This window comes from Branchiostoma belcheri, unplaced genomic scaffold, assembly GCF_001625305.1.
Source record: "Branchiostoma belcheri isolate BF01 breed outbred unplaced genomic scaffold, Haploidv18h27 scaffold96, whole genome shotgun sequence".
Lineage (NCBI taxonomy): Eukaryota > Metazoa > Chordata > Leptocardii > Amphioxiformes > Branchiostomatidae > Branchiostoma > Branchiostoma belcheri.
In genome coordinates this window covers 120,178-141,673 of record NW_017804642.1, presented here as the reverse complement: position 1 = coordinate 141,673, position 21,496 = coordinate 120,178, and the positions used below count along the sequence as shown (strand labels likewise).

The 21,496-nt window shown below is 39.6% G+C and overlaps 2 protein-coding genes across 9 annotated transcripts in view; one reads left to right on the top strand and one right to left on the bottom strand.

Moving 5' to 3' along the window:
* Positions 1-21,496, bottom strand: part of LOC109461807 (MAM and LDL-receptor class A domain-containing protein 1-like) — a 101,292-nt gene that overhangs the window by 4,776 nt on the left and 75,020 nt on the right. For 2 of the 6 annotated variants that reach the window (XM_019758252.1, XM_019758247.1), the window contains exons 7-16: positions 3,111-3,198; positions 2,775-2,943; positions 2,490-2,641; positions 1,963-2,082; positions 1,596-1,733; positions 1,230-1,321; positions 958-1,113; positions 693-777; positions 401-529; positions 127-267 (exon numbers count right to left, since the gene is read on the bottom strand). The exons of 2 other annotated variants lie outside the window; for them this stretch is intronic. In XM_019758252.1, the coding sequence (XP_019613811.1) occupies positions 127-267; positions 401-529; positions 693-777; positions 958-1,113; positions 1,230-1,321; positions 1,596-1,733; positions 1,963-2,082; positions 2,490-2,641; positions 2,775-2,943; positions 3,111-3,198 (1,270 nt within the window). The remainder of the gene's footprint in view (positions 1-126; positions 268-400; positions 530-692; positions 778-957; positions 1,114-1,229; positions 1,322-1,595; positions 1,734-1,962; positions 2,083-2,489; positions 2,642-2,774; positions 2,944-3,110; positions 3,199-21,496) is intronic. 2 more of the 6 variants (XM_019758251.1, XM_019758250.1) reach the window with 2 other exon arrangements.
* Positions 10,589-21,496, top strand: part of LOC109461806 (von Willebrand factor D and EGF domain-containing protein-like) — a 42,484-nt gene continuing 31,576 nt past the window's right edge. For 2 of the 3 annotated variants that reach the window (XM_019758245.1, XM_019758244.1), the window contains exon 1: positions 10,589-10,729. In XM_019758245.1, coding sequence (XP_019613804.1) covers positions 10,678-10,729 — 52 coding nt within the window. In that variant the 5' untranslated portion in view covers positions 10,589-10,677. Of the gene's footprint in view, positions 10,730-21,230; positions 21,335-21,496 lie in introns of those variants that run through there. The other variant, XM_019758246.1, reaches the window with a different exon arrangement.

The following is a 21,496-nucleotide window of genomic DNA, read 5'->3' as shown; positions in this document are numbered from 1 at the left end:
CAAGTTTCGGAATTTTTTTCTAATAACTAAGCATTACTTTATATATCTACGGAACATAAAGTTGGAACATAAAGCTCAGCTAATTAGTTTGTTAAGATAATGATATAATTGCTTAGATGAATGTACCTAATGGGTTTTGGTGAGTGTGGTCCACCGGTGGCCCAGTACCGCTAGTACTTGTTGATTCTCTCCCCCGTTGGAATTCGATGTCACTTGGACCAGATGACCAGGAACAGAAGCCTTCTTCAAAATCACATCGCCCTGGTTCTGCGGATAGAAGCAAAATGCGACATTATTAAAAAAATGCATTTATTAATGGACAAAAAAGCATTTGACAGACAAGTATATCTTTAACATTTATACATGTAATTAGGTAATGAATATGTATGGTGATGGATACCTTTATCACAAAGCCTTTCGTCACTCCCATCTACACAGTTCACTTGAAAATCACACACATAGTCCAGGGAGATGCATTCACCGCTGCCGCATTTAAAAGTAAACGATGTTTCTGTGCAGCCGTCGTATTCTGAAAAAAGAAAAGACAAGCGCCAATTGAATCAACAGCTATGGGAAGAAAGTTAAATATATTTCCTTGATTCAATAAATGTAAATACCAGCCCTTAAGACTAGTGTAGCCTAAACCTTTTGTCACAATTACTTTGCATGTAAAACAACATGAGAGGTCTTACCGATAATACAGCCTGGCGTCAATGTTATATCATCTATGGCTATTGACCCAGGCGAAGGCGTCCCAATTGACCCTTGAAAAGAGACCTAGAGCAAAATGTCAGAATAGTAAAGAATTCATAAACGAGGTATCATCAATGGGTCGTTCTGAATATTCTACACTTAGTCAATGATGTTTTAATGTCGGTTGAATATATACGGTCAATACCTAAACTTAAAGTTTAGAAATGAATTATTCTTGACTTGGTACCGATTAAGTACACCAACCTGGAACGGTGTTCTGTCCGGGATCGGCACCTCCTGTTTGACCCAGTTCGGTCCTTGTGAAACGCTTTGCTGCCATTCTATCCTCGCGTTTGTTCTTGATGCAATCCGAACGGAAAGATTTGCGTCATCAATGTCCAAGTAGTAGTGGAACAGCAGCTGTGGGAGATTCATGATGTAAAATTTATGAAATAGCACGTTGGATTTTCATTTTGTTACCAACCTGTAAGTACCCAATCTATCTGTAGGATTACAGAAAAAAAGTATACACTTACGGAACAGTTGTTACCACTGGAAATGAAGAACGTGGGAAGCAGCAAGAAGGCTGTTGTTTCCTTAGCGGCAGTTACGTACAGGAAATATCCATCTGTAGATAGAGAAAAGAGGAATACATGATCCAGCATATGGTAAATATTGCAAAGTCTTAGTAATGTATATTTCGTTGCAGAGTGTCAAATATCATATGCAATAACATCTGTTGCAATTCTAATTTTCTTTAACAAATCCAAGCAATTGTAAAACACATGCATAACTAATGTCTTTACGTGCAACTACAACCTAATAGTCATTTCTTACGTTTTTTTATTAGTCCTTAGGACACAAGCCATGTCGTTTAAAATGAGGCTGATATTGACTCATACCTGTTAGACCCTGATGATCCACCAATGGCACCCCGGCCTCAGACCCACCGAACCCCCGGGTCCAGTCGGCAGTGTCGCTTTTCAACTGGACCCAGTTACACAAGTTGTTCTGAAAGTCACATCGTCCCGGGTATCTCCCTGTTCAAGGGGTTTAGCATTACTATATAGTTTGGGAGGGTTCATGTATTTGGAATCACAATATAATTGCAGGTAACAAGGACGGTTGATGTCATATTTACTCAATGTAATTGAATTTACTCAATGTAATGTAATGGAGTTCCCTAATAATTCTCTAATGGACCCACAATAACAGTGAGTAACAGTACGCACACACAACAACAACAAAAAACAATTCATAAATGCATACCACAGTCCCCCTCGTCACTTCCATCCCCACAGTCGTTTGTGAAGTCACACTGAGCGGTAGGAGGAAGACAGACTGCGTTGTCACATACAAACTGGTCCGGTGTACACTGGTGCCACTGACCTGGAACAGTCATCACAAAATATATGGAATGAAATATATAAATTTGCTAGATTTGCAGGTCTTAACTTGCAGCAATCCTATTTACTAGTCAGACGAGCCGTCCAATCGGGTATTTTTAACAAAAAGTATGATATAAGTGACAACAAAACAAAGAGAAAGTTTAAAAACAATCATGAACATAATGCTTGTAATTAGAATAGGCATTTTCGACTTGAAAATGAGGATCTTTCATGAAATGGTGTCTAATCAAATATGGATTTTACGTCGAGTTTTAGCCAAGTATTGCATTCTACTAAGGGAAACGTGTGTATTTGTAAGTTTTACCTGCATATGGATGATTTCACTAGAAATTGTTATTCCCATGCCCCCCCCCCCCTAAAAAGAAAAAAAAGGAAAAATGAACTCACCCACACATCTGACAGACACATCCCTGTCATGGTTACAAAGAGGACTCCAGTTTTCCCACGGCTTCGTCCGACATTCTGTGATTCTAGACTTGTTCCTGGAGTCACAGGTGACGTCATCTAGGAGGATGGGTGTTGAGTCCGGTGCGGGATACCTTTTAACAGAAATATGAAATAGTACACTGTTATTTCATGGATATGGAACATACAAGAATTCAATATTAAAAAACTAGGATAGGAGGATATTGGTAGGTTAATATTTTGCCGTTTCCATATCCATACATGTACCTAGTATCTGTCCACACAGACGCCCTGTACCCCAGTTGAGCACACACCACATCAGCGCTAGTCCGGGTCCAGCCGATGTTACAGATGGTTCCCCAGCGGTGGTTGTAGTAGATCTCCACCCGCCCTTCATCGAACCTGGCACCGTCAACTAACCGGACACTCCCGTCAACTAGACAATTAAGCACACTTCATGTAGAGTAGGTAATGAACAACAAACCATATACTTTTTAAAATTGCACAATGTAGCTGCTCAAAATGTCTTTGTTCCAGCATGCTAGCACCAATGTCTTCAACAAAACTTGTTCAACTTTCTGCCACTGTGAAAACAATTCTTACCTTCTCGTACGCAGTCCCATGAGAAAGAAATATCGTCAATAGCAATTTTTGCATCTCTCCCGTAGCCTAGCACGCCTTGAATAATCACCTGGAATGGACATATTACAAAAAAGAGTTCCACGACCTCATATCCTCGCCAAATGATGTTACTCATTCCGACTAACAAAATTATACATATTTTCTCATTAATTATGAAAATAAGATCCTCATCTCATTTTTATCATGGATTTCATCAGTTGATCATAATAACCACCCAATTACAGCCTATCGTAACAGAGAAGGCTATTCTAGCACTTCCTCATAAATTATCTAAATGAGGTTATGATTTGAGATGATTCTGCTCATTGATGTCACATTCACTAAACTTCCCAATGTTTCAAATGACTTACTTGAAATGGGTCTTGTTCTTGAAATGAGACAGTAACCTGTGTCCAATCTTCAGCTGTCCCCGCTGACTGCTGCCATGCCGGTCTCTGTACGCCTGTGTAATACTGCCGGGTCAACACATCCAGATCCCCGGCGTCTGGTCCCGAGAAGTAGTAACTAAAGGTCATCTGGGAGAAACACATTGTAGATGTCATTCATTTCACAAACGTGATGAATACTCATGTCAAATAAATAACTAAATAGATAAACATTCAAAGCAGCTAGAAAAAAGGGTATTTTAAATCATTCTTACTTGTCATACATTTTAGACTTTTTAATCCTTTTAACTTTATACAATCAACCCTGTAGCATAATGTACAGGACTAAGACGAACACTTACATTACACGGCTGAACCACAGACGGGACAATGACAGGACCGATGATTCTGGCTGTGTCTAAAGGTTGCTGACCGTCTTCATTACCAACATAAAGGTAACGTCCTCCATCTGTACATAATAACAGAGATCTTGAAAAATAGGAATTAAACAAAGCTCAGCATTTAATGGAATAAAAAAAATATTAATCCGGCAATGCTTGTTTATGAAAAAATATTTTCGTACTAACGCATGCCTTTTATCTTATATTTTATTGTATAAATATTTCATTTTATTTACATGGATTTTTGAGCATTGGATAGGAAGCACAAAGTATAAATATATCGTCGCTTATAATTTTTCGGGAACGATTCTTGATCAATATGTTTATACTATGCGTAATTCTTTAAATATTATTCACCTGTTGGCAGATGGTTTCCATTTCCGGCTGTTTGTTTTGCCCAGTCAAAGTCGTCAGTCGTCTGTTGGTGCCACTCACATGTTCCTATAGACTCAAAGTCACAGGGCACTGGATGTCTGGTTTCTGTAGAAATACATACCGGTAGCAAGGTTTGACGTTGACAATAACTAGGGGATAAATAATACTGAGATTTGGCAGAAATGCCGATATGCCACCTAGTTTTTGTATCAGGGAAAATGTAGAGAACTGCGATGAGATCTTCTTAGGTGGCAAAAAATACAGCTCTTGGTGACAAAAGTGCAAATGTTGGTACATTGGCGCACTAAATTCGCAGTGTGTTTTGGCAGACATTTAGACATTGGCGCACTAAATTAGTAGTGTGTTTTGAAACATTTAGACATTAACCTTAGAGACTCGGTGGGCGTCACACCACCGTCAGGGAAGGGACGGTCGTGTAAAGTGCCTCTCCCAAGAGCGCAGCGTCGACGCATAGTGAGTATTAAACCCGGCTCTAACCGTTACGCCACTGACACCACACATGGTAACTCGACACACAAATTAACTGGCAAGTACCTTTCAACACAGACCAGTATCATGTCGTTTTTCATAATGAAGTAGCCACTATTTTGACGCTAAGCACCAACATTATAGAGTAAATAAAAAGTAGAAAAGAACAACCTTTTTTCAAGCTGTGCCATACAAAAAATACCCAGTCAGTATAAGGGATCATGCACGTGTACTATTAGATTTTAACGGCATGTTAGATCTCATGTAGTGAGAGCCATTCTGTCACTGATTAACCTATAGATAAACACAGTCGTGCTCTTTACACAGTATCCATACAACCTACTGTAAATTTATTTAAGATCGCAGGGCATAGATTTCATGGCATTGTTTATACAAGTTCTCAGTACATTCTAATTAGTTTACCATTAAAACTACTGTGGTAACACAATGAAACGTGCAATATTTAAAGGTGAGATAAAGGAGGTGCGAAACGCAACCGTAAAACAGTAGAACCCAGAACTTTCAAATCACACCGGATATTTCACAGGAAGGTTATTAGGCATAACACAAAGAATTCAAACTGTGTATTCCGTATCACCCGAAGGCTAGATGGCTATCCGACCCAAAGAAAGGCTGGGACTGTAGGTAATGCGGAATACAATACCCGAGGAAACACAACATAAAATGTGCATAAATATGCTGTAATTTGGCGTCTCTTAACCAAAAATTGTAAAAAGTTGTTACCCATCCCAATAATAGAAGGAATGCACTACTTACCCAGACAAATGTTGTTGTACTGGTCATACACTTCTCCCTCTGGGCATAAAGGAAGTGTTCCTAAAAAAAGATTGCAATGTTTTTATTGGACATTAACTTCATATTATGAGTCAATGAACTAATAAAGATGCTTGGAAAAGTATTGAAGTATTTGTTTACTAGTAGCTGTATGAAGATTATTACTAAGGGCTAGTTCTGCTGACTGAATAATATACTGTTACATGTTGGGAGACAACGAGTAAAATTTTATGCCACGATTTTATGCCATAATAAAACACCTTCGAATGTCCCTGTCAGCATTTGCCATCAAACACGAGCAAGTTTGCTGAATCGCTGACGGACTCTGATAGTCATTTACAACATTTCGTCCGGCATGTCCACCGTTTGAGACAAACATAATTTATTGTTTTTTTTTTTTTTACAAAATCAGGCAAAAATTAATGCGCGCTAATGTCATTCATAAAATATACTTGTTGTGGCCTTGCTAGAAATATATAATGTTTAAAGTCGTTTACAAAGTACTTACCTGTGTACGTATTGAGAATTTCTTTTTCTGTTACACGACAGGATGTTTAGTGGCTAAATAGAACTATTATCACGTAACTTGAAATATACAATGTACAAAGCCGTTTACAAAGTACTTACATCAATGTAGATATCTGTGTACGTATTGAGAATTTTTTTCGTTACACGAGAGGATTTTCAGTGGCTTAAGAATACAATATATGTGACATATTGGAATAACCTTACCTGCACAGTAGGCCTGTGAACAGCCAAATGTCGGTACCAAGTCGTAGACGTAGAAAACCCCCTGTGTATCCACACAACGTTTGACCTGTATGTTCCATAAGGAAGTACAACAGTCCCCCGGTACACCGTAGTTAGTACAAACCGTTCTGTTGACTACAGTACTGTCTGTCGGTAGGGTTCCGTCCATCCATATAGGAACCTGGGTTCCACAGTGGTACGGCTCCACACAGGTTGTAGGGATCTCCCCGCCGACATAACTGATAAACCGGTACCAGCCTGCTGATAACGTGTTGTCACACAGGAGAGAGTGTCCGGCCGCCACCTCGGCTGCTGAACTCCGTCTGGCCTGGTTTAACTCCTGGTAGTCCGTACAGGGGTCGGCTCCGAAGGCCTCCGATATTACCACTAAAACAAGAAATAACAAAATATGATTACATCATCGTTATGTTGTATCCAGGTCATTTACTAGTACGACTTAGGTTTCTTTAAATACCAGAAAAAAATGTATGCACAACTCTCATCTACTGGTACCTTGCACTGGTACCTTGCATCTTATCCCTAATCGTTAGTCTTATCACACCGGAAAACATGTCTATCTTGTTATATACTTTGACACTTTTGAGAGGATAGTTTTGAAGGTTGTTGATTTGAACACAAGGTTCGTTCTTTAGTACTCGAAAGTTATAGCTAATATTAATTTCTTGATTATTTGACTTAAATACAAATTTTGTATTTGTATTATTTGTATTTGCATGATGTACAAAATGACTAATAAACTGGTGGACGTACCAACCACTAAATATCCGCTCAGCAAAGAACAAGAAACCTTCGTGCCTTCAAATATCAGAGTTTTCAACCAAGAATTGAGGTGTTCAAAAAGTCGTATTTTCCCAGAACTATCGTAAACTGGAACTCGCTGCCACCAAGCACAGTTGGGGCATCATTGATCACTAGAAAGCTTTAAACAACTCCTGCAAAATAAATGTGCAAAGATTGAGTGTAACAAGTCGTTCGGTGTACGAAGCTGGTGTGTTACACCGAAGGTTGGTTATACCGGCTATACTGATAGATACAGAAATAAGATTATTTGGGTCATATTGCATGTTTGGGGTATGTTACTTTGAAAACCAGTAGAAAAAAATACCTGAATCTGTTAAAAAGGGTCGATTGGTACTATGCTGAACTGCCCTTGCCATTATTTCAATTGTAACACTGTCTGGGATGTTAATGTAGCCTGGAGTCCAGCCTTGTTAGCTTTGGTACGCTGCTCAAGATCTTGAGGAGCGGACCAAAGCTAACAGGCTAGATTTCAGGCTAATGTTTATATGGTTGTTGGGACAATTCACTCGTCAAGCTGCTGGAAAAACTACAGTGAGGAATATTGTTTATGACTGTATCTATGGTTAAGATTCTTTACTTTTAACCAATTCAGACACAGAACTAGATATGCACGGTTCTGGATGTGATATGACTAGCTACTTTTGCATGCAAATATTGCCGTAACATAAAGCTACAGGAGAAATTTGTCGACCCTCCATGGCCCATTTTACCCTGGATACCCATTCACTTATTGTATACAATAACAATTTGGTGGACTCACCTGTAACAAATATCATATTTGATAGAATCGACTTTGACTCCATGGTAGTCGTTCGCGAATGCTGAGACCAAACCATTTATGAAGAACACCGTCTACTCAGCTGAAATACGCCAGGAGTCACAAGGAAGTCTTCCTTGTCAAAAATAGTTCCCCTAACCATCCACGACGCAGCTAACCAGAGTGTTGTTATCGTCGCAGATGAAAGGGCTTTACTCAACAAATATTTGCCGTGTATGGCGGCGGCTCTGTTAAGTGTTATAGACCCCCCGAGTCTATGTAGAGGTAATAAAGAGGACAGAAGGTTATTTATAACTCTGTTATTAAGTCAAAATAATGATATATGTCAGTATTGAAGTCTTACCACGTGCATGTATTAGTCGACAAATACTGGACGGTAAACCCGTTTAATAAAAGGCCGCAAAAAGGCCTGACTCCTCAGTACGGTTTGTGTATACTATAGACCTTTTTATCGGGCCGATTTTATTAATTGTGTTAACGATTACTAAATCCAATTATAATGGAGTTCTAAAGTGTTTTAAAGGTTTGTTTAATGGTAAAGATTAAATGAAAAAAATCACGATTATGTGACTTAAATACGATTATTTGGGTCATATTGCATGTTTGGGGTATGCTATTTGAAAATCAGTAGAAAAATATAGTATCTGAATCTGTTAAAAAGGGTCAATTGGTACTATGCTGAACTGTCCTTGCCATTATTTCAATTGCTATACACAGTCTGGGATGTTTATGTAGCCTGAAGTCCAGCCTTGTTACCTTTGGTACGCTGCTCAAGATCTTGAGGAGCGGACCAAAGCTAACAAGGCTGGACTCCAGGCTAATGTTTAATAATGGTTGTTGGGACACAATTCACTATTCAAGCTGCTGGAAAATCTACAATGAGGAATAATTGTTTATGGCTGTATCTATGGTTAAGATTCTCCACTTTTAATCAATTCAGACCCAGAACTAGATATGCACGGTTCTGGATGTGATATGACTAGCTACTTTTACATGCAAATAATTCCGTAACATAAAGCTACAGGAGAAATTTGTCGACCCTCCATGGCCCATTTAACCTGGATACCCATTCACTTATTGTATACAATAACAATTTGATGGACTCACCTGTAACAAATATCATATTTGATAGAATCGACTTCAACTCCATGGTAGTCGTTCGCGAATGCTGGGACCAAACCATTTATGAAGAACACCGTCTACTCAGCTGAAATAAGCTAGAGTCACAAGGAGGTCTTCCTTGTCAAAAATAGTTCCCCTAACCATCCACGACGCTGCTAACCAGAGTGTTGTTATCGCCACAGGTGAAAGGAGTTCACTCAACAAATATTAGCCGTGTAAGGCAGCGACTGTTACAGGTGATAAACCCTGACTCTTTGTAGAGGTTATTAGAAGAATAGAGGGTTATTTATTACTCTGTTTTTAAGTCAGAGTTATGATTTATGTTGGTGTCAAAGGCCTACTACGTACATTTTATACTCGGCATACATTTGGCCTGTAAACCTGTTCAATAAAACTAGCCTCCTCCATACGGTTTGTGTAATATGCGGGCCTCTTTTATATCGGGCCGATTTAATCAATTGTGTTGACGATTGCAATATTCAATGCAAAGGTGATTTTGATAAACTGTGTTTGCACCATAAAATCGGGATAGACTTCTTATCTAAAGTGTTTATTTGTAAGTTTTTCTTTTCACGGTAAAGAGTTAGCTTAATGGAAAATTCCTCTCAAATCTTAAGTTCTTGCAGACAGCTGCTAATTCATTTTGGCAGTTTTAGAAAATGTTACAATTTGATACAGTACTTCATAATGATACCATTTACACGTAACGAGAAAATAATATACAAAGCATTTCTTAGGTATACCCTAATGCGTTAAAATGCATTTCTCGCAAGTGAAAATTAACCATTTATAAAATTAATTTAAAAAATGGCAAATATGTTAACGTTTACTGACCCATTTTACTATTTTAATAGAATCACCTGTAACAGATATTAAACAGAATAGAATTAACTTCGACTTGGTAAGGGAACTCATGTTGGTTTGGAATAATTGATGACAACCGTTTACGAAGGATACTGTACATACTCGGCTGAAATACGCCAAGGGACACAATGAAGTCGTCCTTGACATTATTTGTTTTCCAACCTTCGACTGCGCAGCTAACCGTGTTCTTGTTATCGCCGCAGGTGAAAGGAGTTTATAAATATTTGCCGTGCATGGCGGTGGCTGTTACAGGTGAAAGAGCCTGAGTCATTCCAAATGACATTAAAATGACATGAGTATTAGCATAGTGGTAAGTTATGAGGTAATCTATTGAAAGTCTGAGTTAAATCGCGGGACATCACGTACATTTAATACTGCATACATCAAGCTGTGGACCTGTTTGATAAAAGGACACAAAGACATAGGGTGTGTTAATTATGTTTCACCTAATGCATGAGCATATTTTGATGAACTTTGTTGACGGCAGCTAAATTCAATGCAACGGTGTTTCTTATTTTTTATTGGTACAATGAAATTGCATAAGAGTTGTAAACTTACCCAACGCGGAGAGATGAGTCCCTCGTAAACAACTTTTACTGACAGGCTGTTTGAACAAAACCTGCTGACAATTTTCTCTTGTTCAAATGTCCTCCTGGCCAGATTAGCGGTGAAGGACAACAGGCCTAGACATCTTATTTTTTTGTTAAAGCACTGCAATTTTTTTCATTCCCCTTCCAAACTACCAAGGGTTGGGAAATACCTTCACCATGAAGCTTGCTCCAGCTCTGGTGGTGATACTTCTCACCGTCTTCACGGCAGGTAAGACATCTGAGATGTTTTATCGTGAATTTAGATACACGGTTTGGTGGTTTAAGGTACCTGTTATTATCATTCAATGTTACCAAACGGACATGCAGACTACTTAATGTTCATCATCATCTGGTCGGGAGATGTTGGAGGATACAGACTGACGGTAGTTTATGGGTCTGTTTAACGGACCGTTCAACGAAAGTCCAAAACGAAGTTTGTGTGTGACTTTAAAATTCGGAACATGGTTTCTCGTGTTAGAACCTAGTTTAAATGCAATAAGGTATACGTAAGAAATAAATTTCTTCAACGATGAGGTCTCCGCCATAAATGAGGTCGCTGCCTCAAAGGAGAGGGAGGGAAGGGAAGAGAGAATAAGAGAGGGGGGATGGGGAGAGATTGAGAGTGGAAGATGGAGAGAAGGGCAGAGGGAAAGAGATGAGGGAGAGAGAGGGAGGGGGCAGGAAAAGGGAAACGAGGGAGGAGTTGGGAAGAGAAGAAGAAAGGGGGAAGCAGAGGGATGGAAATTGAACAGAGCTTCTTTGATGTAAAAATTCAGTATTGAGAATATATTACATTCACCGTGAAACACGGCAAAAGGGTTTTATAGTCTGCTACTGATTATCCCTTTGTTATTCATGTCTCTTGGTAAATCAATTATATATATACAAGTGTACAAAGATGTGCTTGGTTTCTCGAGGAGTTGCAGTTTGTGTTTAGATATTTTTTCATACAATCGTAATTTTCCGCGGCTGTATTATATTAACGTATATTAATTGATCACACTGCGTTTGCCTTTATCGATGTGGATAATAAAATTTATAGTAACTGGTTATCTTTCTAATAAACACACGTGCTGCTACCTGCTGCCACATGCACGCCTGTACACTTTGTGTTCCACCCATAAACTACCAACATATCATACATGTTTTTGATATTTAAGTCTGGACGCTACCGCACGACATGTGTCGTTGTAAAATATTACTGCCGGCCACTCAATGTACATAACTTACTGTTTTGGAATTGGAAATATAATTTGATCCGGCCATTGTCTTAGTTGCTCTTTAGGGGGGTTAAAATCATCTTTATTTCAATATACAAATATATACAAGATGACTCGTTGAAGTACACCTAGGCCAGCCCTTTATCTCATTATAATTAAGAGGAGGGCGCAAGGTAAGTAAAATGTAACAAGTAACTGTGTGCATCGGACATTAAACTTTTCGATTAAAATTGTTTTCTACACATACATTTCATTTATACGTATACTTACAAAAATGTTTTATAGATCTTAACGATTAAAAGAAAAGAATCAAGCCTGTTGCATCAAATTTATCTTTTACAAGAGAATAGCCCTGAGGTACTTTCCCAACGCTGTGTGTTTCTAGCGCAGTATATGGCATAAGATGCACAAAGTGCGCACTTTCCCAGTCTACTTTTAAGATGTCTGTCCTCAGCGTGCTGTGCATTCTGTTCATACGGAACGGTAAGTTCGATCAAGGTCAGCTTCCGTTGTACAGGATCCTGAAGTGTGATATCAGGTACCAGCGAAGTCGGCAGTATGTCTGGAGGGATTGTAGTGTGTGTGCCTCCTTCCAAGTAGTCTGGGTTCAGGTCACACCTGATTGTGACCTCTGGGTTAGACTCTGCATACCATAGCTTGAGGGTGCTGACTAGTTCCATGAGGACACTGTTGTGTCGCCAGGTATACCTGTCCTTGAGTGCTACCGGGCACATGTTAAGGACGTGACGCAAAGTCTGCCGTCCCTTGCAGAGTGGGCACTTCGGTGAGAGTACTTTCCCCCAGCGGACTAGGTTATCACCTGTTGTTTCTCTATTTACCTGAATTTTCTAATTCCTGTAAACCCACTTGTTTTCTTACTCAGGTCAAGGGTAACATAGAGGTACTTCCAAAGTGACATTTTTAACAGTTAGAATCATGGTAAATTGACCCCCTAAAATCTGTAACATTAAGCATTAACTTCTGTAAACTGACTAGCTAGAAACAAAAAAGGAACAGATTGATTCAAATGATTCACATATTTTTCTATGATAACTTTCAAAGAAACTGAATCACGCCATACAGATTGACCCAAATACTTCTTACAAAGCCTCATAATCTAGAAAATTCCACCTGGAATGTTTAGTTTGAAAAAAATTAATATTATTCATTTAAGTTCAACTCTCAGATCAACCCTATCAAGCTTGTATATAATTGCTATATGATGTCGCTGTTTTGTCAAATTGTCATGTACCTGTATCTTTGGCAGTTTTGCCTTTGAAACATGGCTTGTATTTGTGGTGCCTACATGCAGTCAGGTAAACCAGTATAGTCTTCGGATTTGTAGAATTAGGGCTTGTAACTCTCGGCTTGAGTCCCACGCGAGAAACTGTTGGTAACCGGGGCAATGCTAAGACCCTGTAAGCAAGTACTGAACTCTTATAATCTTGTATACATCGATTTTGTTCGCCCAGTACTAAAATACGCCTTCCTAGCATGGCAGTCCAGAATGACTTTTGTAGAATCCGAGACGATTGAGAGGGTCCAGAAAACGACATGCAAGATAATCCTAGGTGGGTCTTACACAACCTATAACTCAGCTCTGCAAGAACTCTCACTAACATCGCCAGCTCTGCGCCGACTTGAACTCTCAGTCAAAACTTCGCAGTCCTACATTCAGGAACTTGCTCTCTCCTTCTAGAGGTGACATTACCAGCAGAGACACCAGACAGAAATGTTTACCACAGAATGAAAACAAAAACGATTTTAGAACAGTTCGATTGCCTATATGACCTACCTGTGATCTTTAAAGACAATGTCTGCAAACTCTTTTAAGGACACGTCCCCATTTAATAACATTATTCATCGTGGTAATTATCCATAGCAACTTTCCGTGTTGACCAGGCCTTCCTTCTGTATTTGTGTAGTCAGTATACCCGTCATTTGGTTTCTATGGTCCATGATTGGGCAATGACTCTTGTTTACTAGGTCTTTCAAAGTTGACTAGAGCTGTCTATTAAGAAAAAATGGGGCACAGAAAACATTGCTTCTTGCAAAAACAAGTAGTGCCGTGTTTTCACCTAATATAAATACAATGTATATACATATACTATATCTTTAAACATGTCTAAAGCCTATTTTCAAAACGTTTGCGTGTGACGGATAGAAACATTCACTCAATTTAGGCTTTACTGTTGCTACACATATGTCCCTTTATGACTGCTGTATATGTTATTGCCATACGGACTGTAAGCAACAGTCAATCAAACAGAAAACAGAAAAAAATTATCTACAGCCACCATGCTTCTGACAAAAAGCCTGTGAGCGATTCATTGTTTGACTGTATTAAAGGAGAAAGTCAGAATTTGAAACAGGAATAGCTATCACAGTCATAAAAAACGGCGTACTTATGAAGTGAATTGAGGAAGGTTGGCAGGGTTGGTCCTATCAACAAGGAAGGTTGCTATGCATGTTATGTGACGTGCACAAGCAGCCACCCCGCAAATATAATGTCAGTAGGATTTACTGCAGACAGTGCTGTTATAGTTAGGCCACACCGATTTAATCTTATGGATGACATCAACGCGCGCTTTGATTTTCGGCTGTTCTAAAAAAAGATCACGTCCTCCAGGCTCTGCCTGGCTCTGGGCCTGGGTAGCCATGGTAGTCAGGGATTATACGGAGCCGGTGGTAACGTGGAGGGTGGCACCCAGGCTACCGAAACCCCACGACTCAAGAACTCAGTACATACATAAAGTGCCGATTCGTAAATTCAACTTTTGCGGAATTTACGAATCGGCTAATTCCGGAATGTGCCGGCTTGTCGTGTACGTCGCTATGTACTGCCGCAAATTTACAATACCAGCTTTGTATTCCTGTGGTTTAGGAGCATTTTTATTTTTGGCCTGAATTTTTTTCATTCGCCCCCGCGCACAAGTTTGGGGGTCTTCGAGGATGTCATCCATAAAATTAAGTCGATGTGGCCTTATTCCGGCCACACTAAACTATTGATGATCTTGTTAACATTTCTAACCGAAAAAGAACTATTTTACATGTCACCGCGCCTTTTCTTTTTATAACCTATGGGTATACCGTAACGATAGCTCATAAATGATTGTTTAATATCAGGCATCAAGAAATGTGTTTGATTAATTCATTTGGCAAAAGCCAATGTAAGCGAATGTGTATGGGTCGTGGGGAATCACAAAATTAGCTTTTAAGCTTAACCCTTGTCCTGCTGCCATTCCTGGCCCAATATTTTTCAATAATTTCATGCCTTAATTAGATCATAGACCCCCCAACGTTTTTTGCCCTGCAGTGGCATAGTTACTTCTGCATTCGTTGCGTTTTGCTGCGGTGTGATGCGTTGCACGAGAAATACCTCCCAATTGTACCTATACAGAGTGTTATATAGATGGTACCGTATGTGCAGAACAACAATTGTTGTGCACCGCAGGACTTAAAAATTAAAATTATGGACGGTACATAGTGTACATCGCATATTTTAGTCAAGCGAAGGCGTAGCAAATCGTTTCCACATTTTTTTCAAAAAGTCCTACCAGGTTGGTTGGGACAGGTCAATTACAGGACATGCTATAGTTGTAAATCTCGGTAATGTCTTCATTTGATAACCTTGACATTATTCATCGTGGTAAGGTTACTTGTGTAAATATGACGTCAAATGACATAGCAACCTTCCTTGTTGACACCCCCCCCCCATAGCAACCTTCCTTATTGACCTGCCTTTTAAATTTTTATAGATGGTATATCCACTCTTCGGCTTAACACACACAATAGGTTGATGTTTCTATGGCCCATATGGCTATAGGGAACTTTCTTATTGACTAGAGATTCCATAGTAACCCTCCTTGTTTATTAGGCTTTCCATAGCAACCTTACTTGTTGACGAGGGCTTTCAAAGCTTTTTAGGTCATTAATGAAACCTTTAAAAATATTAATCCATAGTAACCTTTTTTGTTTATTAGGACTTACAGCAAGCCTTGTTAACTTGGACGTTAATAATACATGAGTTTCTAATAGTACAAATGCACGAAGTACTGACAAAAAAAGAATAGCAGAGACATATTTACTCATTTAGCTCCAAAGGATAGGGATTAGTCCCATTTGAGCTTTGCAGGAATATTTGTCATATTCATTCTTATTTATATTTACCTTGCACGGCATTATACAACAGTGAGATAGAGCTATCCCCAGCAACTACAGACCTGTTTCACTGACTAACAACCTTCTTAAACATATAATCCATTGCCAAATCATGAAGCACAAGCTACAATACATTGACGGATTACCAGCATGGATTCAGAGGCAAACGATCCCCAGAAACACAGCTTATACTAACAGTCCATGACATACTCCTAGCTGGCTCCAAACAATTAGTTTCGTGTTTTCACTTAATATAAATACAATGTATTTTCATATACTATATCTTTTAACATGTCTAAAGCCTATTTTCAAAACGTTTGCGTGTGACGGATAAACATTCACTCAATTGGGTCTTAACTGTTGCTACACATATGCCCCTTTATGACTGCTGTATATGTTATTGTCATGCGGACTGTAAGCAACAGTCAATCAAACAGAAAACAGAAAAAATTATCTTCAGGCTCCATGCTTTTGACAAGAAGCTTGTTAGCGATTCATTGTTTGACTGTTTAAAGGAGAAAGTCAGAATTTGAAATGGGAATAGCTATCACAGTCATAAAAAACGAACGGTGTACTTATCAAGTGAATTGAGGAAGGTTGTCAGGGATGGTCTTATCAACAAGGAAGGTTGCTATGCATGTTATGTGACGTGCACTAGCATCCATCCCACAAATTAATTATATAATTTCAGTAGGATTTACTGCAGACAGTGCTGTTACAGTTATTCCGGCCATACTAAACAATCGATGATCTTGTTAACGTTTCTAAACGATAAAGAACTATTTTACATGTCACCGAGCCTTTTATTTCCCTAAGCTATGAGCATTCCGTAACGATAGCTAATAAAAAAATTGTTTAACTTTAGGCATCTAGAAATATGTTTGACTATATCATTTGGCAAAAACGAAGGCAAGCGAAGGCCGTAGGGAATCACAAAATTAGCTTTAGAGCTTAAAAGTTAAAATCAATGACGGTACATAGTTTACATCGCATATTTTAGCCAGACGAAGGCGTAGCAAATTGTTTCCACAAACTTTTCTTCAAAAAGTCCTACAAGGTTTCACGGTCACAACCCGCCGTACGAGCTTCTGCGTGCTGTCTACGTGCAAAAACGTGGGCAAACGCAGGGCATCCGTGTGTGGTGAGTACTGCCTCCGTACGGAATCCTACGGATTTGGGAGCACGCGGACACGCCGTAGAACTTTAAGTGCGTGTAAAACTTTTTCTGCGTGCGGTTTACGGATTCACCACCCGTGCGTGCGACGCGGGTGCCCTGTGCGTGCCGTACGGAAGAAGCACGTGTGAGTACCGCCTCCTTACGGTAAAGTTGCAATCGCACAGAGATCGTACGTTGTATGCACGTACAACTCACGTACCACTTGCTCAACGTACGATGCACGCAACCACTCACGGCCTGACGTGGCGTGCAGACCACACTCTTACACCTTGCGAAACCGTGCGAGTGACGTGCGTGGATGCCACTCCTTCCCTACGTTTTCAGAAAAAACGCAGCAGACGTAGCCTCCCAAACAATGTACGGACAAAAAGCACGCACGGCGGGTTGTGACCGTCGCTTTAAGGGACGTGGTGTGTTTGCCGTCGTCCATAATCTGTCGTTTTTAAGGCGCGCTTTTAATTAAGGCGTACAGCCTATACAAATTGCCAACAACTTCATGCTCCCCATAACATTATCTTGTAGTATTCAAACATTGCTAGATCTGGAAATTGAAAATGGCTTCGTTAGGATGCGATATAATTATTGCCTAAGTTCTTCTTAATGGTACTTGGCAATGGATAATGGCTAAAATGGAAATAGATATCATTTGATGTTGGTCTTATACACAACAAGACTGGCAATGAAAACATACATTGCCATGGCGACGGTGGTTGCTGTTAGGGTTATTGTCTGCATGGCACTGCCATCATTTCATGATTTTGAGGAAGACTTGGTACTTGGACTTTGGTTAAGTCTAGACAGATACAGTACACTCCTCCCCTGAGCGCATAGTGAACGAGCTCCGGGGTCACAGAAAGTTGGACCATCTGGGGCAGACAGGTCTTCAGGGTTCCAGGTATGTGGGCATAGATGTGGGTCAGAGAAATGCCTGTGGACATTCCGCATGCCTGTGGACATTCCGCATGCCTGTGGACAAAAATGCCTATACAATTCCTAGAATTCTTATTATATCTATTTAGAAATAGTAGCAATGTCGCCTGTAGAGCAGAATTAGGTAGATGCTTGGTCCAAATGGGCACAACCTCACACTCCCTTCAAATGGATGCTCTCCTCTTACAGCAAAGCCTTCCAACAAATACCCGTAGACTACATGTAACTTTATTGCAACGTGTTAAAGACATACCGGTTTTAGATCACAATGGATACTCCTCTTTGTGGCATTCCGAATCAACATTGTGACCCTGAACATGTTGGGGGAAATGCTGAGAAGGACTCTGACTTACAGATATACACATGTCTTCTTCAGTTTACAAGAGAGAAGTCAAACCCTTCAGACATAGTTTTAGACATAGCTATAATTTTAGACAAATACCTTTCATTTGTAGATTTTAGTTATTTTATATACTGCTCTTCTTTTATGTTTGTAACTGGCAATTAGCCTCCGGGGCCGGGGCATGAACAGGAATGTGAATCAGCATGTGTCTGCTCAGTTGTGAATCTGTTCAATTTCCACAATGTCGCAAGGGTTTCCTGGAATTTCACTTTGTAGGAAAGTGGTCCAGAATGTAGGACATACACTTGAAAGGCATGTGGGAAAGGAATGTGGGTATGATTGTAGGTATGTGAGGAAAGCAGACTGATTGTGGGGCTGGAAGGAGAGATCACTTTGGCTTGGTTTGAGGCAGTCATCACAGGGAGGTACAGATTCGCGGCCTGAGTTCAGAGTTTACAAGCCTGGTAACCAGTCTCAGCGGGTCAGTTTAGAGGTGTTTTCCGACCCCATCAGGGAAACACGGCGGTCTGTTTCACCACTACAAGGGCTAGTTTTCAGTTCTGTGTGGTTGTCCAAATGGGGACCTTCCACGTGCTTCTTACGGCCTGGCAATCCTTAGAAGGTAATACAACATCCAATGTACTTATGAATAAAAAGAGCCCTATAGGACACCTGTGTCGATCGTAAAAAGTAAAAATCTTCCTCTGTTGTTGGAACTGTGATAGATTTGTGTGATTTTAATTTTAGGTGAAACGTAAGTCTGTTATAAAGGACTATTAAATGTACAGGAAATAATCTGCCATTGATAATGATTACCCGGGGAATAATTGTCCTATAACAAAATTGATCTAGTCGAAGGATTTGGTTATGCTTACCTAACGTTAACAACCTATCAAGTTGAACGTCAATATCTGATGTCCACAAGAAATATTATATTAAACTACATATGAGACCTCACCTATCGAAAATGTACACAACCAATTCTGTAAAAATGTTCTTGGTGTATTTAGAAATAGTAAGCAATGTCGCCTGTAGAGCAGAATTAGGTAGACTTCCTTTAGATACAGATATTTGTATATAGATATACTAGTAGTTAAATTCTGGTTATGCTTGGTCCAAATGGACACAACCTCACACTCCCTTCAAACGGATGCTCTCTCTTACAGCAAAGCCTACAAATACCCGTAGACAAACTTAATTGCAACGTGTTAAAGACATACCGGTATTAGATCATAATGGATACTCCTCTTTGTGGCATTCTGATAACTCACATTGTGACCCTGAACATGTTGGGGAAATGCTGAAAAGGAGACTTACAGATATAACGTTACACGTGTCTTCTAACGTTATAAAAGAGAAGTCAAACCCTTCAGACATAGTTTTAGACTTAGACGTAGCTATAATTTTAGACAACTACCTTTCATTATGTGGATTTTAGTTATTTTATATACTGTTCTTCAATGGTCTTTTATGTTTGTAACTGGCAATTAACCTCCGGGTATGAATTTGCAATAAACTTCTCAATTATTATAGAGAGAAAGATATAGTACCTGTTCAAATGCAGCAGAGTTGAAGACTGTCGATGATACGTAGGGGAAGATGTTCTACACTAATTCAGAAAACTCACTTACTGCTTACTTCATTAACATCATGGGAGCTATAGCTATATGAGCTAGATAATGTTGCATGGGAGTGGACAGGGATGTAAATCAGCATGTGTCTGCTCAGTTGTGAATCTGTACAATTTCCACAATGTCCCGAGGGTTTCCTGGAATTTCACTACGTAGGAATGTGGGCATAGATGTGTGTCAGCAAAATCCCAGACATGCCTGTAGACATTCCATTCCTGTGGAAAAAAATGCCTGTGCAATTCCTAGAATTCTTGCAAACTGCACACAATACTGTACCATTAGGCTCCCCCCTGAGGCGTCGCCAAAAAAGCATGGCCGTATTGTAGCTCTTAGAATAAACCATATGAAAATTTAAAAAAAAATGTTACCTGGCAGAACCTTCTCTGAGTGGCGCTTATTTTTTTTCTATTGGAAGTAGCGCTTTTAGTAGAACAAAATGTATCCATTTTATATTCTAGTGTGCCAGTCAAGCACGAGTTGTGGAGAAGTTTTGAGCTTTCCCTGGACAATAACCCAACATGACTACGCTGACATCCCCCCTGACCGCTGTGACGGCTTGTGTCCGCATGAGAACAGACGCCGGTCATACTGAAACATTGTTCAGCTACGCCACCCAGCGACATCATAATGAATTTGTACTGTTTGATGACTGGAATCGGACAACATTTAGCGTATGTTCACTTGCTTAAAAGGAAAGATAAGGAACACACAAAATGTCTATAGATGAATATTATATTTTTGGCAAATATTTACATATTGTTTAGGTTTATGTTGAAAACACTCCTTACGATGCAATTGCAACATACTTGCGTTGTAGTGATGTCCGAATATAAAAAAAAACAACAACAATTATTAGACAATAATTTAACTTTATAGTGATTTCCGAATGTAGAAAAACAAGTATTACACCATTATGCCCTCTACCTTGCAAGTTTACTGGCCTTACAGTTTCCAATGTTGACTCACTAGGTCGTCATGCAACCCACTGGCACAGGTCTCTTGAACCTCCATGTGTTGGATCGCATGTGGCACTTAGTCTGCTTCACATGGCAGAATTCCATTGGCGATTGGAAAATGTACACAGATGGGCTCCTTGTCAATAATGGTACTGGTTTAGCTGTCGGAGACACAGTTGAAGCTGGTGGAGTTTGGATCCTTGGTCAAGATCAGGATACTCCAGGTGGAGGATTAGACCCTTCCCAAGCTTTCAGAGGAGACATTTCTAACTTCAATCTGTGGAATCATGTCCTCGCTGACTCCCAGATTCTACAACTAAGCGTAAATGCCAGCGCTTACAACGGGAACGTGATAGACTAGGAAACTGTTGGCAAACTAATGTATGGCAGAGCCCGGTTGTACCAGGTTTACTGTGGTACGTGCATCCAATAATATGATTGTAACTTAATTAATTTTTAAAGTAATCAGTGCATTTTAGACAATATACATCCATGCAATATTAAGTGTGTGTGTGCCAGTACATTTGTTTTTAGTCATGGTCATGTACCTTTTTATCTGAACGTTCCAGGAAAGGCGG